The 17460-nt window shown below is 41.1% G+C and overlaps 1 protein-coding gene across 50 annotated transcripts in view; it reads right to left on the minus strand.

The window, feature by feature from the left end:
- Positions 1–5913: 5913 nt before the first annotated feature.
- LOC108149589 (Down syndrome cell adhesion molecule-like protein Dscam2) overlaps positions 5914–17460 on the minus strand; it is a 66673-nt gene continuing 55126 nt past the window's right edge. For 19 of the 50 annotated variants that reach the window (XM_041707064.1, XM_017277248.2, XM_017277247.2 and 16 more), the window contains exons 12-24: positions 17192–17347; positions 16448–17131; positions 16280–16388; positions 16045–16221; positions 15822–15988; positions 12935–13147; positions 11334–11489; positions 10526–10675; positions 9312–9622; positions 9069–9249; positions 8814–8972; positions 7871–7937; positions 5914–7132 (exon numbers count right to left, since the gene is read on the minus strand). In XM_041707064.1, coding sequence (XP_041562998.1) covers positions 7051–7132; positions 7871–7937; positions 8814–8972; positions 9069–9249; positions 9312–9622; positions 10526–10675; positions 11334–11489; positions 12935–13147; positions 15822–15988; positions 16045–16221; positions 16280–16388; positions 16448–17131; positions 17192–17347 — 2612 coding nt within the window. In that variant the 3' untranslated portion in view covers positions 5914–7050. Of the gene's footprint in view, positions 7133–7671; positions 7684–7870; positions 7938–8646; positions 8662–8813; positions 8973–9068; positions 9250–9311; positions 9623–10525; positions 10676–11321; positions 11490–12934; positions 13148–13410; positions 13579–15821; positions 15989–16044; positions 16222–16279; positions 16389–16447; positions 17132–17191; positions 17348–17460 lie in introns of all 50 variants that reach the window. The other 31 variants (XM_017277240.2, XM_017277239.2, XM_017277233.2 and 28 more) reach the window with 2 other exon arrangements.

Here is a 17460-nt window from a genome sequence, read left to right on the forward strand (position 1 = left end):
TAAGTGCCGAAAAGACCAAAGAAGTTGGCAACATCGTTCAGCTGGAGTTGGCGAAAAGGCCATGAGCCAAAGTCAACAACTGCAATGGCAATGGCGATGATGATGATGATGATGATGATGACGATGACGATGTTGATGGGATGACGATGGCGATGCCTTTTGCCTAGATGCCAAATAAATCTCAAGGAAGCATCTCGTCGTCAGATAAGCGGCAACAATACTGCTGCCACTTCCTGTTGCCAAGTTGAAGTTGAATGCAGCTGCCCCAGCCTCAGTTTCGGTTTCAGTTTCAGTTTCAGTTTTGGTTTCGGATTCAGTTGAAGTTGGAGTGGGATCGCGTCTAACAGCGCCGCAATTCCAAGTCACTCGGTCGGTTGCCACATGTTGCTTTAATTGACTCCCCCCCGCTTTCGCGCAGTGTGTCTGTGTGCCAAAAAGCGGAGCCCGCATAAGGTTAGCAGAGGAAGCCAACTGTTGCACCGGTTGCAGTGGCAGTTGCAATCGGAGGAGCCTGCGGCGCTGCCTAGTTGCCTAGCTGCCGATTAGGTAACCGCCGCAAAAAGTTCGAGTTCAAGCTAACATTCCGTTGCCAAATCTCAGGCAGTAGTTGCTGCCTAATGATGTTGCTGGAGATTTGGTCAAATCTACAATTCACGTCGCATGCAAATGAGTTTTAGGGGGTGCGGATGCGGCTGACTGGCGAAAGATGAGCTGCGATAGACCCACAGATGCAATTTATTGTTGATGCGCACAATGGTTGTCTTCGCTCCGGGGATTTCCTTGACTTTCGGCAATTGATTTCCCTACCCGCCTTGCATAATAGAGCATACTTCGGGTTCCTTCTCTGGCGGTACAATTGGCGCCTAATTAAGTCAAGGTCACAGCGGTCTGCTGCTCTTGTCGGCAACAAAGTAAATCGATTTCAACGCATTATCACTCCATTGTTTCCCTAGTGAGTGGGCCACCACAACTAAATTGGTCACAAGCTGAAATATGCGTTTGTGTTTGTTAAATGTTCGACTGCAATTGTTGGGCATGGCGTGTGCTCAGTGCTAAATTGCATTCCGCTTTTATATAACGCCACAACAAGTGTCATGCAAAGCTTAGACTTATGAACACCAAAAATGATAACTAGGCAGCAACAACAACCGACACCCAGCGCATTCGAGTGAAGCACATAATGGTTGTTGTTTTAATTACTGAAGCAACAGCAGCAGCAGCAGCAACAGAAACAGCCACATCTCTGGCATTGCACAAGCCGCAGCCGAAACAAAACGGAGCCAGCCACACAGACCGAGCAAAAGAAATTGAAAAAATGTAATAAAATAAATTTCAGCTAACAAAACAAAAATTAAAAAGCAGAAATCAAAACAAAACAAAACAACGGCGCAGCGACAGAAATTTTTGATTGTAATAAATCTTTTGTTTGTGCCCCGCAACGCAGCCCAACACCCAGCAAAAAGAGTGAGGCGGCGCAACATTTCTTGTACAAATGGCTAAAAGTAGTGGCTCAGGTTCAAGACGCCAACCGCAGCCGCGTAGCACGTGATGGATTCGTACTCGGATTCGGATTCGGATTGGGATTGGGATTCGGATTCGGATTGGGAGCCGTGCCCACCGAGCGTGAAGCGGAGGGGTTATTGCTCGCCACTGGCTGTTGACTCTTTTTTTTTTCGAGGCATGTGGGTCACAGCGAGGGCGAATGGGAGGCACAGCCTCCCCCTCGGGTGACATTAGGCAAGTCCATGTGTGGCAAGGTCGCCGCCATCAGTGGCTGATTAGGAGCAGGGCAGCCGTGAATTAGCGGCAGTCCGCAAAGCGGGAAACGAGCAGTGAGGCAACCAAGACACTTACCATGACGCCGCTGAAATGGCAAGCAAGATGTTGCAAACGGGCGGCGTGCGCTTCGAGTACTTGCAGCCGGGAGGCCGTTAAAGTTGATTAAAGGCACCGGCACCGAGATTGCGTTGTCAACGCGCTTGTCCCGTATCTCCAATCTATATAAATGCCATTTTATAGCTGACCCGTCTCAGCGCTGCCCTACAAACAAAAGACTCAGGCAACGAACTCGTTTTGGCCAACTCACAAATGTCCCGCTAGCGCAACGCTTTCTTGTCCAATTTATTCAATTTTAAAGTGAGCCAAAGACTTTGTCAAACTTTTCATGCGTTTTGTTGAGATTTTGTGGTGTTTTATTACATATTCTCCACACCATTCTTTGTTTTGTATTTAATTAAGCTATTAACGACCATTAAAAATTAATTTCCTGCTAAGGTTGTATGCCAGCTAAGGCTCACATATAAGTTAATGATGTTATTATATTAAATAGATTTGATTTTAAAATCGTGGACTACTTACTTATATAGTGTTGAACAAATATTTTGAAATCTTGAGTAAAAAACTCCTATTTAAATTTCAAGTCCACCCTTTGATGGTCCACAATTTAACACGCGTAATTAACTTTATGTCTTATCAACTCACTACTTTTCTCTATTTTATATAGCGCGTACTGGCCTATGCAAATTATGCCATAGTGCCCCTGTTGGCCTACTTGTTCCACCTGCTGCCACGCCCCCTTTAGCCAAATATTGGCCACGCTTGGCGCTCAACGCTGGTTACTCCAGCCAGCATGGGATGCCCCTGCTGCTTCCTCCGGCCATTCAAATGCAAACGACTGATTGTCAAACATTGTTATTATTTTCTGCTCTGTTTTTGTTTTTTTTCTCTTCGTATTCAGCTTGCCAGCCCCCTCACCAGATTTATGGCCATGCTCGAAGACAACTGCAGTTTATGACTTCCCCCAGAGTTCTGCGACTGATACGCTAAATGATCAATATTTGATGGGAGTATTTGTCATGTTTCCATCCATAGTAGCCATTAGCCAGTAGCTCGCAGGCCATTTAGCGCTTAAACGGTCGATTCCACCGCCCCGCTGCCCATTTGCATGTTGAAATTGCTGTTATGCAGCCGCGTCACAGCAGCGAAGACAATGCACAATTGTTGGATGTGGCGGGCGCCAATCGCAATTGTTTGCGAATAATTTTCATATTTTCCTCCTGCCTAACTGCCGACCACATCCACATGGTTGTTTTATTGGCGAGGCGTTCGCCCGAAAGTGGGCATGGTAGATTTATATTTAATAAGCCCCACTTAATTGTTAATCATCGAATTTTGCAATAATTAATTATATTACGCAAGGCCCCGTGCGGAGAGTGTGAATTGTAAATGACTTATGATTGAATTGGGCAATCACCGCGAGCCTTCATGTGCAAATAATGATGATGGCCGAAACTTGGGTAACTTCTGCAGATCTGGACCTGCAGGTGTCGCTGAGAGTGGGCTATTGGCATGGCCAACACGGCAGTGTTTGCAACAGCACTTGTTCTTTGCAGAGAGCTTAGCTTGCAGGCGCTAACTGGATGTGCAAATCGCAAGTGCTGCCACCCATGGCCAAATATTAATGTGCAAATAAAGCGGCTGGAAAGGCTGGTTTTTGTTTTCCTAAATCTCAAAGATTGCAGCAGTGAACAGTCATCTACTGTCATTGGAAAGGAGGAAACCTCTCGAATTTGGTTGAAGCAAATAATATTGGTAAATCCAGTAGTTTCATTCATAAAAAATACTTTGATTTTCGCCTTAAGAAAATTTGGTTTTTTGACTTTGTTTTCATTTTTAAAAATATAGTTTTCACCACACAGGGGTTTATCTTGGATATGTTTTAACCGGTTGTTACCTACTATTATCAAATACGGTAATGCATAGGCATAGACGTTTCTACAATCGAATACCTTTTCTAACATACTGTTTCCCTTAAATATAAGAAATAAAAATAAAATGAACGTACATTATTAACAAAAATGTAACAACTCTTAATTATTTTTTTAATAAAATAAGAACTTACTTTTTCTGTATGCAAAAATTGTTCACTTTTAAATATTAATATTAAGAACTATTATTTTACTTTTGCAAGAAAAAAAATCAGTTAAGTAATTAAAAAAAAAATTGTAGTATTTTTATTATATTTATTTCAAGGTTCTTCTGTAGTTTAAATATTTCATATTTACCATTTCATCGACCAATTAAGCAATGCCTAAAAGTATGTAACCAATAGAAAGCTTGTGCAAAATAAGAAAAAATATTAGCACACTTATTGCTGAATGAAGACTTAAGCAGCTGCTAAACTTCCTAAAAAATATATTAAAATTTAAATAAAACCTTTTAAAATTTGTTTTTTTTCCATTTTGGATCCTCCAGTGAAAAAAGTTGGAAAAGTGTGTTTTGTTTTATCCAACATATATTGGCATTTATTTAAATTTAATTGGTTTCTTTTTGACTTGTATGACACTGAAACTGGAAACTGACAATTTAATTCTGCCACTTGTCGGACATGCAAAGGGATCGAGTTTTGGGTGGGTCTACCAATCCGTTTCACATATATCGGATCGGGCGCGAGATGGTTATACCCAGGCATGCCGATTCTTGTCAGTTCAATACATTCAATATTTAATAAAGTTAATATATGTATGCTTTCGTAATTGTAATTAGTAATACACATATTTGTAGTATTCAATTTGGGGTTTACCATATAATGCCGCGCTTAATGATTACGAATGTTTCCACTGGGGGTATTGATTCTTCTCTTAATTTCATATAATATTCGTTCTGCTAAGAAGGAGCGAGTGATTAGTATAAATGCGTTTTAAACTGCTTGTCCCATATGGTTACAGAATTCAAATGTGTGCTGATCGTGCTTAGTTTCTCTCGAGTTCGAGCCTGATGTGCGTTGAAGTTGAATGTACCTTGTGTATTAAGTGTGTGGTTTTGTGTCTGACTTTCTTATTAATGATTCTTTGGGAGTTAAATTTTGATTAATGCATTTTATGTAAAGTTAAGTAAAAAATTATGTTTATATGTTTGTATATGCATGTACGCTTATCGCTTAAATAATTACAAGTATGTAGCGCAGTTTAATAAATGCAAAAAGTGAAGTTTCATCATAATGAAGCAACTCAAAAAGCGTTCGACTCGATTTGAGTTGAATTATTTATGCATGATAAAGGATGAAAAATGTATTATGCTGTGTATATATATATATTTTACCATACTTATCCTAAGTTGTTTAATTTTCAAACCGCTTTGTTTATTTATTCGTTTTCTTTTAATGCCAAAAGGTTTTTTTTTTTGATTTTGATTTGCCGAAAAGTTTATAATTATTATGAGGGTAATTAAAATCTTGTTTCTTCGTTACAATTTCTGAAATCCAACGTTCTCTTGACTCTAGAATATTGCTTGCTATTTTAATTACTTGAAAATTTGTAGGTGATTTCCCTTTCCATTGTTATTGATTAAATGCCGTTTCCTTTACTATACACTACTTAATATTTGTAGTTCGTTTGCCATGAAAATTTGTAGTACATTCATATAGGTAAGCAATCTTAGTATTCTCACAACACTACATTTATTTATACGTATATATCTATATAAAACTGCTAAAGTCTGGGTAAGAGTAAGTATTAATTTGGATAGGTTAAGAGGGAAACGAGAGGCAGTGAAGTAAAATCATAAATCTTTTAAGAACTCTAAAGGTGTTTTCTTCTCCCATTGGTTAAATGCATTTCATGATGTGCCCAAAGGTCGAGGATCAAAATCCAATTCCGATCTCATGGCAGTGCCCAGCTGAAGCATCGCAGAGTTACCTCATAAATGCTTCGCTATTTCTACGGGATAAGCAAAATTCTGGGTTCTTTTTTAGCTCCTTCCTATTGGCTTCATTCTGCAAAACTTGGATTGATCCGATTTCGTTTTAGCTTGCATTAGTCAGTCTTTGTAGTGTTGGTGGTGTCTCCAAGGATTTTCTGGGCGCAATGGGCGGAACCCCAAAACAATAAGCAACCAAAAAAAGAACAATCGAAATTTTAAATAAAATCAAAATCATATATTTAGCAACTTACGAACTAATAACTTAGAATATAAAAAATGAAGTGAAATAAACAATTTTGGGTTCTCTTAAAGCTTCAAATGCGTATAACTCATGTTTAAAACGGTAATAACCAGAATTGGTCTTAAATAAATCGTGCAAGTGTGTATCTCTGTGGGTCTTTAGTGTCCAGCGGATTTTGTATAATACATTCAAATGTTGTGGCTGCAATTTGTGCATTGAACAGTTTTCGATTTGTTCTGTTGGAAGCGCATTTTCAAATTAAAAATTAATATTAAAATAAAATTAGACAAATACATGTCTATAAATAATGAATAAAGCGAATACAGAATACAATTACTGACTCGCAAAGTTCTACAAATTAAAAATCATCACAAGTCAACGCAAAACGCAAACAAAACTCCAAATGTGCGCTGTCCATACAAATTACAAAATGTATAGGAGGAAAATACACAATTCGTATAGGTTATGACTAAAAATATCAATTAGACGAGTTAATAATATGACTTTGACTTAGGCTAGGCAAAGGATGAGTTTTCTGCTCCTGGCATAGATGGCAAAAGTTTACACAAACAGATTTTGAAATCAATCTTCCCTTTACACACAAGAATTCTCCTTAGTTGCTGTTCCTCTGATATTTTGGTAGACCGCTTAAAACTAAAATACATTGTTAAAAATTAGTTTCAAATATTTATACGCGAATACATAAGTATGTTTTTGTGATTTCCTTTCTCTGTTCTTTTCGGGCTGTTCTTGTATTATCTCTCGTATAACTTTTAGTAATTTCCTTTAGTATTTACTGCACACACTTATAGTAGTTATTCATATATGAACGTATTTATATATTTATGTATGTTTGGTTTGCTGCTTGCATAGACAATATAAATATGTTTCTTGAAATTTGCATTCTTTCCATTGTAATTACTTGAAGTAGTTGAATAATTTATGTGTATATGCGGTATATAACTCCCCCCGTTTTCTTCGTGTGTAGTGATGATCTGTCTGTGTATGTACCTGTGTGTGTCTGAGTGTCATTCAACTCCCACGCACTTCATGCACTTAAAACACTAAGCTAAAATGCCACGCCCACCGCCGGAGGAGGGGCTTACAAATTACACTGCCATAGTATCGTAGGCTGTGAATCCTGCGCCATTTGTTTGTTGGAGTTGGAGTTGTTTTGGGCCGGTTTCGTTTCTGCACGTGGAGAGATATATATCTGATTAGTAGGGTATATTAGAGAGTGGATAAGGGGTTATTTGTATGCTGCAACCAAAGCATTGCATAAAACGAGATGGGATCTTCAGAGACATGTCTCTAAGACTCGATCTCGATCCAATCTCGCCTTGTTGGCCGTGTCTTTATGTTCTGTTCGGCTTTACATAGTTTTCTTCTGGTTTTTTCTTTTTTGGCAAGCTGAGGCCAAGCGCAAAGCTGCAATAAACTGTTAGTACGAGTACTTGTGATAGACAGATATGGTATAGGGTCTGCTTATCGTATGGAGTAGTTTACCAAAAGGATTTCAAAACATTCAACTGTGATTTGCTGTCAAACCAAAATCCAAACCAAAAGAAACAATCAAAGACAAAACCAAAACCATTTAAATCAAAATACGAACAAGAACTGAAGTCGGGTTGTTACACAGACGTGAAAAGTGGATGCACTCTTGGTTAGTATTGGTGGGTGCGTGGACATGCAGGGTATTCGTGATTAGTTAGACTTGGTTCAAGACTTACAACTGTCGTCGACTAGTGTCAGCGATCAAATTCAATCACAATTAGAGTGTTAGGTAAACAAAGAAAGGAAGATTAATTGATTGCGATTAGTGAAGGAAGGACTGCTCGATCAACGACTTCTGTGCAGTTGTCTCAACAGCTGGTGTTTACGTGTGATTGGGATGAGTATTTATGGGCAGACCGCTTGGTCTGGTCTTACCTTTCAATCAGTTTACGCATTTCTTCGGTGGTGCGCTGATCTTTCGGTTGTGGGGATCGCTTCACTGCTGCGAGTTCAGCATTTCGGGGTTCAAAATATTTGCAAAAGAAATTGGTTTGTGTTCCCCGAACCGATAGATTAGGGTAATATACAAATTTAATAAAGTTCCATAAAAGAAAACAGAAAGAAAAATTATAAAAATAAAATAAGCTTAGATCTAGAAAAAAACGTAAATCGGCGTCCAATGAGTAAATTTGTGCAGGTACCTTTTAAAAATAAGTGCTGATCCCCCTTATCTATATTTGTTCGGACCTCTAAAGGGTTCTCCCATGCAGATTTCTAGTGACAATTAATTCGAGTCAACCCATGATTAGATACAAACATAAAACATTGAAATGCAAACAGTGCGCTCCATGAAATGAAATGAAATGTTGGATGTGCAGTACAATTGGATCTTAAAAATAAACAAATACAACAAGTTGTGTACCAAAACCAAAGAAAAATCGAACCAACTTAAGATATTTAAGACGTTGATGTTTTTTTTTTTAATTTAGCAAAACACAGCATGAACATTTACGGATGAGTGAGACAACGTAAAATCTCTCAATGACGAAATTTCAATGATAACTGGATATATCTTATGCATTATAAATAGTTGATTATGAACGACTTGGGCGAGGGGCTCGTGAGAAATCGAAGAATGAGAGGTGATCGGTTTTCGAATGATGATCGTGATAATCACACAAACTAACTCAACTTCCGATTGGATCACTCACCCTCATTGGAGTCTTCTGATTTATATTTTACACAAAATTTTTAAAAAGATAGAATTGAAAAAAGTGGCGAATATATATTGTTAAGTTAGACTGATCTCACGAACGTATACCGGCGAATGTTAGATAGATTGAATAAAGTATGGTGATGACTCAGGGTCACAACTTACCTCCGTAGTTTCCGCGTGGTCCGTGGTCACGATCGCACTCTGCCTCTGAGATCTCGTTACTCTCCTTGGAGTCGTTGAATGAGGAGTTGCTCATGTCATGGTTACGTGGTGGTGGTGGTGGAGGCTCGGGCGATCCATTGCCAGGGTTACGAGCGGATCCTTTGAGTCAAAGCGAATGTCAGTTGTTCAATTTGGTAACACAAAGTTTCGAATATCCCCCCCTGTGACCCTGTTATATAGATTTTCTTCACTCACCAATGCTGCGTCGTCCCATGGATCCTCGTGAGCCGTAGTGATCGTAGGGCTGTCCGTAGGGACCTCCGTACTGGGAGCCGTACTGATCCTCCTCGGGGGCGCAGTTGGCGGGATCGTCGTATTCGGGTCCGGGTCCGGAGTACAGGCTGCCGCCTTGCGAGTTGACTCGGGTGTATCGGCGCTATGGTCAAGGGATAATGCATCAGATATCTGGCTGCAGGTCGGGGTCAACTAAATACTCACGTATTGATCCTCCTCGGCACAGTTGGCGGGGTCATCGTACTCGGGAGCTGGCGTGTAGATCGAGGACTGTCCGCCCTGGCTGTTCTTGCGCTGGTAGCGGTTGGCCCGCGGCATCGACTGCGATCCGGAGCGGGAGTGCACGTGACCAGGGTGTCCGGGCGGGAGCATGGTGCCCGCGTGTCCGGGAACTGGTCCTGCGTGTCCGTTCTGGTGCGGGAAGGTCTGGAAGTTCATGGCCTTGGTGGGGTCCATCTCCTCGCGGAAGCCGAGCAGGTGGAACGTGGCATAGGGGCAGATTTCATCTTCCATGCCTTGGGGGAAGTAAATCGATTAGCATCTGTGTTTCCCTTGGTGCAGTAAGTGTTGTTTCAGTGGATTTGGTTTAGTGTTTTAGTATGCTGCATGATACCTTTTACCCATTAGTTTCTCTTACCGAATTATTACTTACTAGTTGGTTAGCTTGAGTTAGCTGGATGCGACCAGGAGTTAGACTTTATGTTAGTGCGGACAAAGTAACTTAAAAGTAGGTGGGCATGAGGAGGGATCGATTTATAAGGTAGATAAAAATGGGAAACTTGAGCTGCAAACGTTTCAGCTTCAGAATACTTCTTATAGTTAAAATAAAACAAAATATTCTTAAAAGTCATGTTTGAGTACGTAGCAAGTCTCAAGAAGTAAGTCTCATGAAGCTTAAGAAGTCTCTTGAAGTTTTCAGTGTACAACATTTTAATCTTTTTCAATGATATGCTTCAGAGGTAAAGCTATGTTAGCACCAAAGAATAAGTGCACTAAAATGGTTTGGTTTATGGTTTTTAGAAGCTTTGTTTTGTATTCCCAATGTTAATGAGTGGTAACTATATTGGTGGGCTCAATCGTGATTTTGTTTGGGTAAGCCAGTCAATTTAAATTAAAATTTATAAGAATATAATACATATTTTGGCAAACTTTAAAGTTGTACACTTTTGCAACTTAATTTACATTTACTTGTAAACATATTTTCTTTCATTCATAATTTAGTTTCAGTTGACTAAAAGAAGTTTTGATGCCTGTTACTCAATAAGTAAAAGGGTAGGTTGCAAAAACATGTATAAATATATTTTAAATCGATCCACTCCGTTGCAGGGTTGGGTTGTGGTTGTTAGTGAGGTCCTTTTGGTGGGGTAAAAAACTCAAGTGCGTAGAAGGAAGCGGCTGCTCCTCTCCGCTTCGCCTACCTGGATGCCTGTAGTGGCACTCGGCGTTGCCGTGGGCGTGGCCGTAGTGGTTGCCGTGCATCGGCACTGGCGGCGCCTTCAGCTCCTCGTACAGGTTGGGATTGCGCCGGGGGTCCCAGGTCGAGTGGTTCGAGCGGAGGCCACCGCGACCTGGACAATTCACGGAGTGGATTCATGTGGAGTGGTTTCAGGGTGTGGTGTGGTGTGGATGTGGATGTGGATTCGTTTCGTGTGTGGTGGTTTTCAATTTCCAATTTCGTACAACATCAAAGATAAGTCAACGGAAATCATAATCGAATTGAAGCAACCGAAGAGGTGCGGGATTTGGAGATGGTGCATGGGAGGCAAGAGGGTTAAACGATAAGTACGATTTTAATCAAAGCTGGGAAAATCCCAAACCGAAATATGCAAAGAAAACAATGTCTCTAAATTTACAACAACATTTAAGAATGGGTTCACTTTATAGTTCTTTCATGCCGGGCAAATAGGGGGGGGAACTTATAAGGAAGCGGCTTAAAAAAGCAACACTAAGAATTTTTGGTCCGGAAAAGCTGGGCTTGAGTGTGGTTATGGTTGTGGGCGGATGTCTACCGCTCAGTGTATGCAAGAGCAACGCAAAATACTTTTCGTGTGTCTTTTTCGTTCGCAAAGTAAATGGAAGAAAGAACTAAGCCCCACTCCATGCCCAGGGTCCTGAGGAGCCTTCGCCCCGCCAAGGACATCAAAGATATCAAGGACATCAAGGACATGGACCGGCGGCATTAATAAATGTTGCATTGGAAATTTAGATGCTTACTTATGACTGTACCTCGCTTAATCCGGTCGCAGGTGTTGTAGTTGGATCCGGGCACGGGGGGCAGTTTCCGGTTGGGCGGCGCGATGTAGCCGAGCTCGTCCCGCAGGTCCGGACGACGCTTGTCCAGGGTGGCGCCGGGTCCCATTGTCTGATTGTAAACTACATCGTCTAGAATTAATATATGATACGCCAACTCAATATTGAACACTGAAGATGCTTTTCCTTCTTTATGCTGCTCGCATTCAATCAACTCGCATACTTTACTTCTGTTTCGATCTCGACTTGTTCCGTCACTCGTTACTGCATTTACATGACATTTAACTTTGCGGTTTTATTGGTTTGTTTTGGTTTTGGTGCGGCATGTCAACACACTAAATGTGCTAATTAGTAGCTCAAAAATACAAGTTACGATTGCGAAAGAGGATTCCAAAAGAGTTACGTGAAGTGTTTGGTTATTGTTTTCGATTTTAAAATATACCAACTGGTCAACGGTTACGATTACGGTTACGGTTACGATTACGATTGTTAACGATGACATGAAATGAGCGATGAACTTAATTTTGGATTTACTCGACTTTACTTTATCATCGATCAAGGATCTCGATGGTGATCTCAAAAAGCATCTTAGTTTTGGTTGTATATAAGGGGGGAAAGTACGGAAAGTATTCAGAACTCAAAAACGAATACGATAGATTTGATTTGTCTTGTTTTGTGGAGGATATGGTTGTAGATATAGATATAGATGGAGTAGTAATATTGAATTTTTGATTGTGAAAGTTGCTCAGGTCATAAGCAAAACGTATTTACAACAATGGGACTAGTATAGATATATCGTTAACTGTGATTAACTAATATTGCATATAAATACAGTACACACAAGGCCAAAAACAGCTGCACATAAATCCATTTACAAATCGGTTGTAAATTGATCTATTCCTCAGCAGTTATCGGATGTTTAGTACGCCTTTCAAGTCATATTTGGCAATTGACAAGCCAATTGGTTTCAATGACGGTGAAATATCGATGATGGGCTTATATGAACACACATATATTGACACTAATTGAATATATATTTTAAAAGTATTATATATTTTAATTGTTTGGTATATATTCAGTTTATGTTGGTATATTTTTGGAGTGAGAACTTTCGGTTTCTTTTTGTACGTGTAGCTTGCATAAATGTTTTAAAATATTTAAGTAAATCATGCAAAGCCAAACTACACACTGACATTCCATTAATTAAATAAAGGTTTACCATTGAAGATTTTGTATTAAAGAGTGACGGCTAAACTTATCGGCATATTGGCTAAATTTTTGGGACATTGGTTTTATTAATTATCATTTATTAGCTTTAATGCTTTACTTTTTGTTTTTTGTATTTTGTTTTAGATTTGTTTTGGGAAATAAAATTGCCCTTTTTTAATTTTCAAAATTAATTAACTAATCATAGGGGCTTACCCATTTCTTTGATTGGTTATCCCCCTAGCAAAACTTAGCCAATATAAAACAAAACAGAAATAAATTATTGAGCTAGAATCTACAACAAAAAATAAATTGGTTAGGATATATATGAGAAAGTGGCGCTTTGGGGAGGTCCTCGGGCGGTAACCTACAGTAGACATCCTTCTGGCCGCCGCGCAGGTCGTCCGCTCGTCTCCGGGACAGGGCCACGCACACCACACAGATGCCCACGGCCACCACCACCACGGTGGCTATCAGCGGGACCATGAAGTTCAGGTCGAGCCACTCGGGCATCCAGGCGGGCAGGCGGATGCGTGTGTGCACGTTCCCGTGACCCGTGCCATCGTCCAGTGGCGCAATGGTGCCTTTCGATGTTCACATGGGCATTGGCATACGCATTGGCATTGGCATACAAGCCGGATTGGAACATGCAGTGTTTTGGGTGGGGCATAGGCAAGAACAACAACGAAATGGGAATGGGGGGCAGGCAGTGCAGGCAGTAGTTTTTGGTTCATGACAATAGCGCAAGTGTGGGGTGTTTTTGGAGTCGGAGTTTTGGTGTTCAGAGGGAAATATAGAGAGAAACCGAAAAAGAACGAAATTCTTAATTAGTTGTCAGCATAGATACCTTTGTGGTGATTGCCCTTGCTACGCAGTATACAAATAACAATTATCGCTATGATTATGACGAGCAGAGCCGCCACGACGGGCACAACTAAATTTAGGTTCGAGAGGATAATGCGGATCGTGTCCTCGGCGCTTAATTCGGGTAAATCTCGCGAGGGTGCGATAGTGCCTGCAACAACAATAACAACAACAACCAAAGGGTGTTTTTTGGCAAGTCAGTGGGTGGGCAGAAAGAGACAGAGGCACAGACAGAAACAGAGAGAGAGAGAGAGAGAGAGGGAGAGACAGAAAGATCAGTTATACCCTTTGACCTCTGCCGGCACATTGACCTTTGTACCAGGCACAATTCGTAAACACTTAACACATAGTACATATACAAATACAGACTGTGGCAGGTGGCAGAAAGTTCAAAGGTTAACTTGTCGATATTAAGTCATTTCGATAAGAGAGAAAAGTAAAAAGGTAATTATAGTTTTTTGTTTTTGATTATTTTACATGGCGCAGAACTTGAAGCACGCATCAAAATGTGATTAAGTTTATGAGAACTAGTTAAACTATTGAAAAAGTCGTAATTTTATAAAAACAGTTTAGTTTAGGTTTTAAATACGTTTAAATGCAATTTGTTTGTGATCCGCTTAAAGCTAGTTAATGATGTATGTTTGTTAGATCGCTAAAACTGGACGAAACGAATGGAACAGCATTCCAAGAACGAGACAAATATCCTTGAAATAAACCAACTAACTTAGGCGGAACTCAACTGTAATTTGATATAACTATAACTGAAACGAATCGAATCGAAATGGCAAAAAACCCAAAACAAAATGTCTGCGTGTGACTGTAGTGATAAGTATAAGTCGAACCATAAGAAAAATGTTAAGAAATCAACTCTCTCAGATCAGACTCTCTGGCCAGGACTCAAAGATATAAGGAATGAAGATTCTTTGGTTGTTGTGCTTGATTGTTTTGGTTTGGTGGCTCTGCTCGACTCTTGGGTATTAAGTTTCACATTAGCTTTGTCTTTTCCAAGTTTCTGTTAAATGAGCACTTTGCAATTTTAAATCAAATTAAAAGCAAATCAAGTTAGCTAAAATGATAAAGTTATGTTTTTAGTGAATGAATTGATTCTGTGGCCAGTAGTGAATGGGGAATTCTAACTCTGTGATATGAATAGATTCTGAAAAATGGAGAGTGCCGCTTGAAAATTATTTTGAATTATCTTGTTAGCGGGGAGGTACATCGATTGGAGTTCTGTACAATCTAATGATTCGGGAACGGATCAGCGGGTATAACAACATTTATTGCGTATGCGTATTGACGACAGTTATTTGGTTTTTGGTTTTTTTTCCTCGCATGATGTATGTGTTTTATACATTATATCTTTCACAAACTGGGCACAGAAATGCAAAACAAAAAAAAAATAAAAAAAAACAAAATCATAAAAAGGACGTTCCATGTCAATAAGATTCATTAACACATTAATGTGTGGCTCGTTAAAAAAATTTTTAAATTAATTTTTTTAGAAAATAATTTCTAAATATTTATTTTTATTTATCATGCTGCTTATTTACTTGTTTATATAATTACAGTATTCTGTGTCCGCAATTAAATTTGTTTCCACAAATCGTTGGTGCTTTTAAAAACATTGTTGTTAAACAATTACCTAGTGTTAAATTGGGTTGACATGGGAGGTCCACATTATAATACTGTGATCTAGAGCACTACAAATGCTTGGGTCTAGTAAAACGTAAAATCAAATTAAAATCGTGGCTGTTTGGTGAGTTAGTAACTATTCAGTTATGTACAGATGCGTATACGTTGCAGTTGCTCTTCTTAGGGATTGTTGATAAGAACGGAAGGAAACAAATTGCATTTACGTAAGGAAAACGAGTACTATTTTACACTATTCGGGTGCGGCTGCGTTCAGAGTTCTGGCAGTTGGAAATCGAAATTAATAACTATATGCAACAAGATAAAATAAAATAATTAAGCAACTATATCGACAAGCTTAGTGTAGTAAAGAGAAAAAAGGCTAATACAAAAACAAAACTTTAAAATATTGTGCAATTTGTTTACATTATAAAAAGCAAAGGAATCAAAAAGGAAAACAAAAATTTGCTCATATCTTTTCCAAATAATTTACAATTCTTTTTGTGATTGGTAAAGACAAAATAAACTCAGGAAATCTAAAGCTTGGTGCTTTTCATCTTGTTATTTGTATATGGACAGTGTTTCGGGGACGCGATCCTGAAACTGCTCCACTGGACAATGGACAGCCAGACCCAGTCTATGGGCTGGCAAGGTGTCCCTGGAGCATTGTTTCAGGTCCTGTCCCCGGCACTGTCAACGTAGAGTACTCTTTGTACAAAAGCAATGCAGGGTTCGCTTGGAAACCGGAGAACAGATCATAAATACCTCCGGTAACGGTCAAGGTGGCAAAGTCGTATTCGGCCACGGTGAAGCCAGCCGAGTTGTGGGCGGTGATGCGGAGGTTGTACCAGGTGGCGGGCTCCAGGTCCAGGACCACGTAGTTGTTGTCCGGCTTCACGTTGTTGGAGATCTGGTTCCACTCGATTTGATCACTGCGAAGATTTAAAATTAGGCCAGTGCGGTGGGCTATTTGCGATCCATGATCTACCGTTTCTTGCTCTCCACCACGAAGTGCGACATGGGGCAGCCTCCATCTTTCCAGGCCTTGAAGTGCAGCGATACCGAATTGGAGGAGACTTCGATGAAGCGCGGCTTCTCGGGCAGCTTGGGCTTCTGGCCCTTGGTGCGAGTGTTCAGTATGTCCGAAGCCTCGCCAGCACCAATGCTGAAAGGGAAAGGTCGTTGGTCATAACACACAGGTCGTTGGGCACATGGACACTCACTTGTTAAATCCAGTGGCATAGACCTGATAGCGGGAACCACAAAAGAGACCCTCGATGTTGTGCTTCTGTGAGTCCACCGATACCTCGGAAGTTTCCCACTCTCCGAATTCTGAAAGGAGGTTTACGTCATAAGCATTATGCAGGAATAGATTTAGACTATAGTCTCACCTGGCTTATAGTGCAGGGTGTATCCATGCAGCGGGGCAGTGTCTCCCTCATGGGGCTTCAGCTTGACAGTCAGGGCATCGGTGGTGGTGGCCGAGAGGGTGACGTGGGGAGACTGGGGAGGGGCCAGCACGATCAACTTGTGGGTGATCGAGTCCTTGGCAATCGAGTTCTCAGCGTGGCAGGAGTAGTCGCCGGCGTCCTGGCGATTCACCGACTTGATCAGCAGCGAGCCGTCGGGCAGGAGGCGCATTCGGTCGTTGGCACTGAACTCGACGCCCTTGATCTTCCAGGTGATTTCGGGCTGGGGAGCACCAACGGCCAGGCAGGGCATCTTGGCGTCCTCCTTGAAGGTGGCGGTGAAGGTGTCGTCGAAGGAGGCGATCTTGGCGGGCACCTGGTCGCTGGGCATGGCCACTATGCTCTTGGACTGCTGGCCCTCGCCGATTGTGGTGCTGGCCGTCACCCAGAACTCGTAGGGCTTGTTCTTCTCCAGCTCCGTGGCCTCGAAACTCATCTGGTAGTGGGGCACCTTCTGGGTCTTCGTCTCGGTCTCGGCGCCTTCGGCCTTCGAGTACACAGTGTACTGGGTAATGATGCCGTTGGGCTGTGCTGGTGGTCGCCAGGACACAAGGATGGCAGCATTGCCCATTACCAGGGCCTTGACATCGGTGGGTGCTTCGGGAACTGTTGGAGGAAAATGGTTGCAATTCTGGCTATGATACTATTCTCTTCATTATGACCCACCATCGGGCTCGGTTTGGCAGTGAATGGGAACGCTGCGCACGCCGTCGCCTCCAGCTGTGGTGGCCAGGACCTGCATCGTGTAGTTGGTGTACTTCTTCAGGCCATGGAGGACGGTGTCGGAAGAGGCAGTCTTCTTGTAGTGCCGCTTGGTCTCATCTAGCATAGTTGGAAGGAAAAAATAAATGTAGATGCAGAATTCCATCTTCTTTGGGGAAATCCAGAGTGAGGAGGGTAAATTATTATTACTCGGTTCTTTTAATTACACAGTG

Source organism: Drosophila elegans, unplaced genomic scaffold (genome assembly GCF_018152505.1).
Source record: "Drosophila elegans isolate 14027-0461.03 unplaced genomic scaffold, ASM1815250v1 contig_133, whole genome shotgun sequence".
In the NCBI taxonomy this organism is placed as follows: Eukaryota; Metazoa; Arthropoda; class Insecta; order Diptera; family Drosophilidae; genus Drosophila; species Drosophila elegans.